The sequence below is a fragment of the Bison bison genome, unplaced genomic scaffold (assembly GCF_000754665.1).
Source record: "Bison bison bison isolate TAMUID 2011002044 unplaced genomic scaffold, Bison_UMD1.0 scf7180017864365, whole genome shotgun sequence".
In the NCBI taxonomy this organism is placed as follows: domain Eukaryota; kingdom Metazoa; phylum Chordata; class Mammalia; order Artiodactyla; family Bovidae; genus Bison; species Bison bison.
The window spans coordinates 946,444-956,345 of record NW_011494937.1 but is presented as its reverse complement, the minus strand read 5'-3'; the positions used below and the strand labels follow the sequence as shown (position 1 = coordinate 956,345).

The window sequence follows — 9,902 nt, the reverse complement described above, 5'->3', positions numbered from 1 at the left end:
CCCGAGCGGTGGGGACCCAGTGATGGGGCAGTGCAATCTGCCCTGCAGGATCCCACTGCATGAGGACAGGGGGCGAGACTGAACTGTACCTATGGTCTTCTTGTCTGAGGGGACGGCAAGGAGAAGGCCCTGCCCTTGGGACCTCACAGTTTAGAGGTGTCAGGAAGCAGGCACAGGGCCTTGTCTCACCTCCCAGTTTTGGGGGACCGTCGGAGGCCATGGACCAGGCCCTGTGTCAGGAGTGCCCCCCAGGAGGAGGCCGGGCCAGGCCGGCTGAATGTGGTCTGCACCCCCAGAGCTGCCCTGGCCCCACTGACCCTGCTTCGTCCCCCGCAGAGTGAGCCGCGCAGCTGGTCCCTGCTGGAGCAGCTGGGCCTGGCGGGTGCCGACCTGGCAGCCCCTGGGGTACAGCAGCAGCTGGAGCTGGAGCGGGAGCGTCTGCGGCGGGAGATCCGCAAGGAGCTGAAGCTGAAAGAGGGTGCAGAGAACCTGCGGCGAGCCACCACCGACCTGGGCCGTAACCTGGGCCCTGTGGAGCTGGTGCTGCGCGGCTCCTCACGCAGGCTTGACCTGCTGCACCAGCAGCTGCAGGAGCTGCATGCCCACGTGGTGCTGCCCGACCCTGCGGTGGGCGTGCATGGTAAGCCAGGCTTCCCTGGGGTAGGGGGTGGGGGATGCGGGATTGGGGGCCTCCACTGCCCAGGGCTCACCCACTGTGTCCCAGAGTGAGGCCAGCCAGCCCATTGCCACTGACCCTCAGGGAGACACACTCGGTCACGGCAGCTTCCAACCTGAAAATGCAGGCGGCTGCTATTACTGCTGCAAGTGCTCAGTTGTGTCCAACTCTGTGTGACCCCATGGACTGTAGCCGGCCAGGCTCCTCTGTCCAGTGGAATTCCCCAGCAAGAATACTGGAGTGGATTGCCATTTCCTTCTCCAGGGGATCTTCACGACCCAGGGATTGAACCTGCATCTCTTGCGTCTGCTGCATTGGCAGGCGGATTCTTTACAGTGGTGCCACCTGGGAGGCCCAAATACAGGCAGACCAAAGGCCAAAACCAACACCCAGAGAAGGGTACACATACTCACACCCACACCCGGACAACACCAAAGGGCTTACATGGTATCACACAAATATCCAGACTCACAGTCACACCCACACCTGGACAACACCAAAGGGCTTACATGGTATCACACAAATATCCAGACTCACAGTCACACCCACACCTGGACAACACCTAAAGGCTCCAGCTGATTAAAAAAAATGTTTAATTGTGATTAAAAAGCACATAACAGCACCTGAAAGTATAACAGCATTGTTAGCTGGCTATTGTTATTGCTTCTGTTTAGACCCCATGTTTGTGACCCCATGGACTGCAGCCTGCTAGGCCCCTCTGTCCATGGGATTTTTCAGCAAGAATAGTGGAATAGGTTGCCATTTCTTTCTCCAGTGTATCTTCCCAACCCAGGGATTGAACCTGCATCTCCTGCTTAAGAGGCATATTCTTTACCACTGAGCCCTCAGGGAAGTCCCTTAATCACCTGTATTCCAATATAAAATAAAATGTTTTGGAAAAAAACATGTTACAGAAAATTTATCATTTTTGAGCATACAGCTCAGTGGTATTGAGTATTTTCACATTTTTGTGCAAGGAATCTGCAGAACTTTTTCATCTTACAACTAAAAACAAAGATGTAACACACATCACATCAGTAACCAGAGACCCTCACACACAGTTGCGCCAGCACCCAGACAACTCCAAGGGCCTACCCTGTGGCGCAGCGGTAAAAAATCTGCCTGCAGTGCAGGAGATGTGGGTTCGATCCCTGAGTCGAGAAGATCCCCTGGAGAAGGGAATGGCAACCCACTCCAGTATTCTTGGCCTGGGAAATCTCATGGACAGAGGAGCCTTGGCCATCTACACTCCATGGGTTGCTAAAGAGTCAGACATGACTGAGTGACTAAATAGCAGCATTATTCTGTGAATACCCAGAGACTTCCATACTGCCAACCAGGACCCAGTTAAATGCACACTCCATCACACCAACACATACACAAAACCTAAGGACTCGCACATGCTCACACCAACCCCCAGATATTCAGACACACAGAGCTGCTGTCACAGGTGTTTACCAACCCATAAACAGCCTGAGACTTACACACACAACTGGACAAGACCTGAGACTCAGCACCACTTAGCCCAACACCCACACACCTCTTTGTTGTGTCAATAGCTGGAGGCTAACAGACGGAGAAGGCAATGGCACCCCACTTCAGTACTCTTGCCTGGAAAATCCCATGGACGGAGGAGCCTGGTGGGCTGCAGTCCATGGGGTCGCGAAGAGTTGGACACGACTTCACTTTTCACTTTTCACTTTCTACTTTCATGCATTGGAGAAGGAAATGGCAACCCACTCCAGTGTTCTTGCCTGGAGAATCCCAGGGACGGGGAAGCCTGGTGGGCTGCCATCTGTGGGGTCGCACAGAGTTGGACACGACTGAAGCGACTTAGCAGCAGCAGCAGCAGCAGCAGCAACACTATCAGATCAACACTTGCAGATGATGAAAAAGAGTTCAGCCAATGCTCAAAAACCTCGTCCCGTCACAGCTGTACCTAGAGTCCCTCTGATGGTCATACCACTCTATGGAGATTCACACAGAGCTGTGCCAACCTCCAGAGACACACATGTTCAGCTGTTCCAACACTCGGATGCTGTCACACCAGTGCAAGGAGATCTGATTGCACAGTTGTGCTGACAGTCGCAAACATGTGCACAGAGTCATCCCCATCACCCAGAATCTCGCAAAGTCATTCTAACACCTCACATCTCGCAGTTAAACTAGCACCTGGGGAGACACACACTCAGTTATGCCAACACCCTGAAGGTCACAGACTTAACCACAGCCACACCCGCTGACGCCTACACAACCGTGTACATCGTTGGGGTGTATATACCTTCTCTACAAAGGTATATACGGTCACACCAAGGACTCACATACACCTGTGTTCATTCACACTGGTCCCGCCCCAGCCCTGAAAGGGTTTCCCTATGAGGGCTGGTGGGGAGTGGGCCCTGTGGTCCCTGGCCCCCAGCTCTTCCTCCTCCCAGGCCCAGGGGTGGATCCTCTCAGCTGGCGCAAAAGCACCTGGGCAGTTGGAGAGGAGGGCTGTGGTGACTGTGCCCCATCTACCCCTCCAGATGCCCCCCAGTCCCCTGGCACAGGCGACTCTGCCTGCTCAGCCACCAACCTGAGCCGCGTGGCCGGTCTGGAGAAGCAGCTGGCCATCGAGCTGAAGGTGAAGCAGGGGGCAGAGAACATGATCCAGACGTACAGCAACGGCAGCACCAAGGTGGGAGCAGCGTGCGTGCACACCCCCCCATGTGCGTGTACACCTGTGGGCGCATCACAGGCTGGAGCCTGCGGTGGGGCCAGGGTGGTACCTCCATCTGCCTCCCAGGAGGCTGGGGTGCTCTGGGTTGGGGACAGAGGGCTGTTGAGTGACTCTGCAGCAGGATTGGAGTGTGGGAAGCTTGGGTGGGGGCAGAGAGGAAACTGGATGACTGGGTGATGTCAGGTCGACACACGGCAGAGACTCCCCCCCATACTCAGTTACCCCCAGAGACGGGGCAACATGCAGCCTCTCACTGCTGGTGGCATCTCTGCCATGTACACACAGATCAACGCCTAGATGCACACGTGACTGTTTAGTGGCTCAGTCGTGTCCGACTCTTTGCACCCCTGTGGACTGTAGCCCACCAGGCTCCTCTGTCCATAGGGTTTTTTAGGCAAGAATACTGGAGTGGGTTGTCATTTCCTCCTCAGGGGATCTTCCCAACCCAGGGATTGAACTCATGTCTCTTGCATTGATAGGCAGGTTCTTTACCACTGAGCCACCAGAGAAGCCCAGATGTATATAGTATCATCATAATATCTAGAGACACACCCATGGTCATAACAGCATCTAGAGACACACAGTGGCATATCACCACTGTGACACACACATATACCGTCATAACATCTAGATTCACAGCAGTAAAACTCTCAGAAGCACGTGGACAAAATCCACAACAGTCACCTCTAGACACACAGAGACACATACCATCATAGAACACCCAGGACACACAGCTCAGGCCAACAGGACACCTAGACGCACAGACACACACATCATCAGTTTTTCACACCCAGAGATCAGAGTTGTCACACAGACGTACCCCCCGTTGTACCAACATCAAGTACACAGTAACAGGTTGGCAGCAACACCCAGAGACAGTTACACCCACGGGCAGAGTTAGACCTACAGCTAGAGACCCAGAGAGCATCCATGCCTGTGAGTGCACACACAAACGTGAATATTGCACAGGAGGACACAGACTGTGCAGCATTTTTCTTAACCTTTTATTGAGGTGTAACAGATGGACGTCAAGTGCAGAAAACCTAAGTGTACAGCCAGTGAATCTTTATCTAGGTACCCACCGCCCTTACTGAACCTTTCCTGTCACCCAGAAGTGCCCTCCTGCCCCCTTCAGTCAATACGCAGTCTTCTTTCATCACAGATTGGCAGTGCCTGGCTTTTTAAAAATTTATTTTATTTATTTTTATTTTTGGCTGCTCTGGGACTTCATTGCTGTGCTCAGGCTTTCTGTAGTTGTGGAGCGTAGGGGGCCACTCTCTAGTTGCGGGGCATGGGCGTCTCTTGTCATGGAGCACAGGCTCTAGGGTGCGCATGCTCAGTAGTTGTGGCACATGGGCTTAGTTGCCCTGCTGCATGTGGAATCTTCCCGGACCAGGGATCGAACCTGTGTCCCTTGCATTGGCAGGTGGATTCTTAACCACTGGACCACTAGGGAAGTCTGTCAGTGCCTGGTTTTGAACATAGCACCAAGTCAGTGGAAAAATCCACTACCAGTTCCTGGCACTTGTACCCACATAGGGTCCTTGGCTATGTCCAGTCAACCCTGTAGCTTGAATTGCACACACCACCATCAGGATCCTGCTCCCTGCAACTGTCTACAACTGTCTCACACCCAGTCACCCCTGGACTCACCCATGTGGCTACAGGCAAGGCTATGCCCACCATGGGGAACACACACACATACGCCATTCTAACAGCTGACACAAATAGAGTGCCTGCTGGTGCCAGGTACAGTTGTGAGCCCTACACACAGATTACCTCCTTTAATCCTCAGCCCAGTGGTGGTTGGTGCTGTTAGTACACTCCCCTTCCCGCAGATGAGCAGACAGACCCAGAGCGGTTGAGCAGCTTGTCCAAAGTCACATAGCTGTTAGGTGGCAGCTGTCAGGATTCACATGCCAAGGCTCCATCTCCCTTCAACACCCAGGAACACAGTCTTTCACACCCACACATGAATGCTCTGTCACCCAGAGCCTGCCTGGGGTAGACACCAGGACGGGTGGTCAGGCCCCCACCTGCCCAGTTTTCCCCTCACGGCCTGTCTCTGCCATCAGGACCGGAAGCTGCTGCTGACAGCCCAGCAGATGCTGCAAGACAGTAAGACCAAGATAGATATCATCCGCATGCAACTGCGCCGGGCACTGCAGGCCTGCCAGCTGGAGAGCCAGGCGGCCCCAGACGAGGCTCAAGGTGAGTCCATCACCCTGAGACAGCCTACCCTGCATTCCACCTTGCAGAGTTCAGCTCCCAGCCCCACAAGGGGTCCCTTTCTAAGGCAGGGAGGTGGGTGCTGTGACTCACCATGCTAGAATGCGTTCCTGACCCTCTCTGGGCCCCAGTTTCCCATTCTGTCCCACTCGAGATTTGCACGTGATCAGTTATTGGCAAACTACAGCTCTTGGACCAAATCTGCTACTGCCTCTTTTTGTTTGTTTTGGAAATACTGAAGACCCAGCCATGCCTGTTGGTTTACTGTCGCCTACGACTGCTTGTGCACTGTGACAGCGGGGCCAAGTAGTGGCAACAGAGCTTGTGGTCCACAAAGACAAAAATATTTACCCTTTGGCTCTTTAAAAAAATAGTTAATTCAGTTTTGGCTGTGCTGGGTCTTCGTTGTTGTGTGAAGGCCTCTCATTGCAGTGGCTCCTTTTATTGTCGAGCATGGGCTCTTGGGCTTCGGTAGCTGCAGCTCACGGGCTCTGGATCGCAGGCTCAGTAGTTGTGCAGCAGGCGTGTAGTTTGCCCTGCGGCATATGGATTCTCCCTGGACCAGGGTTGAATCCACGTCCCCTGTATTGGCAGGCAGCCTCTTAACCACTAGACCACCAGGGAGGTCCTACCCTTTGGCTCTTGATGGAGAAAATGTGTGGACCCCTGGGGTCCACAGTTGCTTTGCTGTGTTGGCCTCTGTAATATGAAACTGTGGGTGTCCACAGCGTGTGTGTGTGTTTCCTATGTATCTCAGTGTCTGAATGCCTGAGGCCGTCTCAACCCAATTGTCATCCTGAATTTGAGACGGACTGTACTGTACGCATCAGCTCTCCAGGTTTCACCTGCAGGGGTGACTGCACTAGTGACGTTCATCAGTGTTAAGGTGGTATTTGCCCTGGGGACCAGAGTTTGTACACATGCCCCGTAACTATGAGAGTTCCTGTATCACCATGAGAGTGTGTCAGCTGTTGGTGGGTGTTAGTGTGTTCGGGCTGCTCCACCACAATACCACGGACTGGGGATGAGGGGGCATGTAAACAACAGACATTTATCTCTCACTGTGCTGGGGGCTGAAAGTCCAAGATCAAGGCGCTGGCGGATACAGCGTCTGGTGAGAGCCCTCTTCCAGATTCATAGATGGCTGCCTCCTTACTGTGTCCTTGCATTGTAACTTTTGGTGACAGCCTAATCTTGCCCCTGTAAGTGTAAAAGTCTTGACAACCACCTGGGCACATGTGACAAAAGTCTTGGTGGGTGCCGTACAGCTGTGGGCGAGTGTGACTGTAGGAATGCTTGAGCCTGAGTCTAGGTCATCATGTGGGACCGCAAGACTGTCCTTGAAATCTGCAGCCGTGGATAAGCACGACTGTGACCTTGTGCCTGTGGGTGACAGGTTTCCTGCACCTAGGTGACAGTGTGTCCTTGCGCCTACTCCCTGTTCCATTGGGCGACTGTGGCTGTGTCCTCTGTTGGGCTGTGGCTGCATCCCTGGGACTTCATTCTGAGTGTGAAGCCAGCCTGTTTCCCTGTGACATTGGGTCTGTGTGTCTATGATTATTGCTCATGCTGCCCTGACTGTATGACATCATGACAGCATTTCTTTTAAAGATTTTTTTTCAATGTGGACCATTTTTTTTGTTCTTCAAAAAAAAAATATTTTTAATTGGAGGATAATTGCTTTACAATATTGTGTTGGTTTCTGCCATACATCAGCATGAATCAGCCATAAGTATATACATATGTCTTCTCCCTCTTGAACCTTCCCTCCTACCCCATCCCACCCCTCTAGGTTGTCATAGAGCACTGGTTTGAGCTGCCTGCGCCATACAGCAAATTCTCACTGGCTGTCTGTGCTACGTGTGCTGGTGTATATATGTCAGTGCTACTCTCTCTATCCGTCCCACCCTCTCCTTCCCCCACTGTGTCCACAAGTCCTCACTGAATTTGCTACCACACTGCCTCCATTCCATGCCTTGATTCCCCGGCTGCGAGGCATGTGGGAACTTCACCCCCCAACCAGGGATCAAATCTGTACTGCCTGCACCGGAAGGCGAAGTCCTAACCACTGGACTTCCAGGCAAGTCCCGTGCTGGCATTTCTTTGCCTGTCCCTGTGCCTTATCTATGTGGCAGTGTGCCTGTATTGCCGTGATCCTCCCTGGGCTGGAGTTAGAGCCCTGGGAGTTTTGCCATTGTGTGACTCTGTCCTGACTCAGTGGACATGAGTTTGGGTGAACTCCAGGAGTTGGTGATGGACAGGGAGGCCTGGCACGCTGCGGTTCATGAGGTCGCAAAGAGTCGGACACGACTGAGTGACTGAACTGACTGATTCTGTCCCATTAGGGTGTTTATGTTTTGTGACTTTCCCTCTGTCCCTGTGACACTGTCCTTTTGCTGGGAGTTGACAAGGTGTATAGGGCTTCCCGGAGAAGGCAGGGGCACCCCACTCCAGTACTCTTGGCTGAAAAATCCCATGGATGGAGGAGCCTGGTAGGCTGCAGTCCATGGGGTCACTAAGAGTCGGACACGACTGAGTGACTTCACTTTTCACTTTCATGCATTGGAGAAGGAAATGGCAACCCACTCAAGTGTTCTTGCCTGGAGAATCCGAGGGACGGGGGAGTCTGGCTGCTGTCTATGGGGTCTCACAGAGTTGGACACAACTGAAGCGACTTAGCAGCAGCAGCAGCATAGGGCTTCCCAGGTGGCGCTAGTGGTAAAGAACCCACCTGCCAATTCGGGAGACATAAGAACTACAGGTTCGATTCCTAGGTTGGGAAGATCCCCTGGAGAAGGGAATGGCACCACACTCTAGTATTCTTGCCTGGAGAATCCCATGGACAGAGGAACCTGGTGGGCTACAGTCCATGGGGTTGCAAAGAGTCAGACACGACTGAAATGGTAGCACGTAGCACAGCACAGACAAGGTATATATCTGTGTCTGTAATATCGGTCTTACCCATGTGTGGCAGTGTGATGGCATCTTTGTAAGAGTGTGTGGGTATGTGTGTGCTTAGGCCTACACTAGTGACAAAGTGACAATGCCATTGTCACCCTCTGACAGTCTGATGACATCTATCTGACACCATTCCTGTTCCTCCAACTACGTTATATTTCACGGTGTGGGTGGTCACCATTCATTTACTCAGACCCCTACTAGAGGAAATGAGGTATCTTCCAATCTTTTGCTCTTAAAAAAAAAGGCTATGAATAACCACGTATAATACATGTATCAAGGGAAATTTCCTGGCAGTCCAGTGGTTAGGATGCTGCACTTCCACTGCAGGGGAGAGAGGGTGCAATTCAGTTCCTAGTCAGGGAGCTAAGATCCCACATGCTGCATGGTATGGCCAAACAAAAACAAAAACAACATATATCAAGTGCAAAGTTGTTTCTATGGGATAAAGTACCTGAACTGGGATTGCTAAATCAAAAGGTAGATACATTTATAATTCTGACAGAAATCGCCAAACTGCCTCCATTGGAAAGCAACTTGTGTTCCCATCAGCAACGTATCTGTTCTTAAGTGTGTGTTTTATTTTTATTTATTTGGCTGCATCGAGTCTTAGTTGTGGCACCCAGGATCTTCATTGCATCATGCGGGATCTTTCCTTGCAGTGCACAGACTCTCTAGTTGTGGTGCACAGGCTTGGTAGTTGCAGGGACATGGGCTTAGTTGCTCCGGAGCATGTGGGATCTTAGTTCCCTCACCAGGGATCGAACCTTCATCCACTGCAGTGGAAGGCAGATTCTTAACTGCTGGGCCACCAGGGAAGTTCTCTAAGTATGTGTTAATTGTGTGTCTGTATATAAGTCTGCCCCTGGGTGGCAGCTTAACTACATCCCTGGGACTGGCTCTGTGGGTGATGGTGTCTGGATAAAAGAGTGACAGTATCCGGGTCCATGTGTGGCTGTCTGCCCGTGGGTGACAGTGTGACTGTCCCCATGACCCCCTACCTTGGGAGGGAGTGATGCTTGTTGACGGCTATCTGTCCCTGGCCAGTGCCTGTTTCCTACAGATGGGTGCATGTCTCTAGAACCAGGATGGTTGGAGCCGGGGCTCAAGCTGGCCTCACTGCCTCGTGTCTCACGCCCACAGGGAGTCCGGACTTGGGGGCAGTGGAGCTGCGCATCGAGGAGCTGCGTCACCACTTCCGAGTGGAGCACGCGGTGGCCGAGGGCGCCAAGAATGTGCTGCGCCTGCTCAGCGCCGCCAAGGCTCCGGACCGCAAAGCCGTCAGCGAGGTGAGGGGCGGGGCATCGACCCGGAGAGGTG

The 9,902-nt window shown here is 52.8% G+C and overlaps 1 protein-coding gene across 1 annotated transcript in view; it reads left to right on the top strand.

Annotated features, from left to right (window-relative positions):
- Positions 1–9,902, top strand: part of PKN1 (protein kinase N1) — a 25,881-nt gene that overhangs the window by 1,456 nt on the left and 14,523 nt on the right. Inside the window, exons 2-5 of the mRNA XM_010855427.1 lie at positions 337–640; positions 3,202–3,353; positions 5,471–5,606; positions 9,726–9,871. Coding sequence (XP_010853729.1) covers positions 337–640; positions 3,202–3,353; positions 5,471–5,606; positions 9,726–9,871 — 738 coding nt within the window. The remainder of the gene's footprint in view (positions 1–336; positions 641–3,201; positions 3,354–5,470; positions 5,607–9,725; positions 9,872–9,902) is intronic.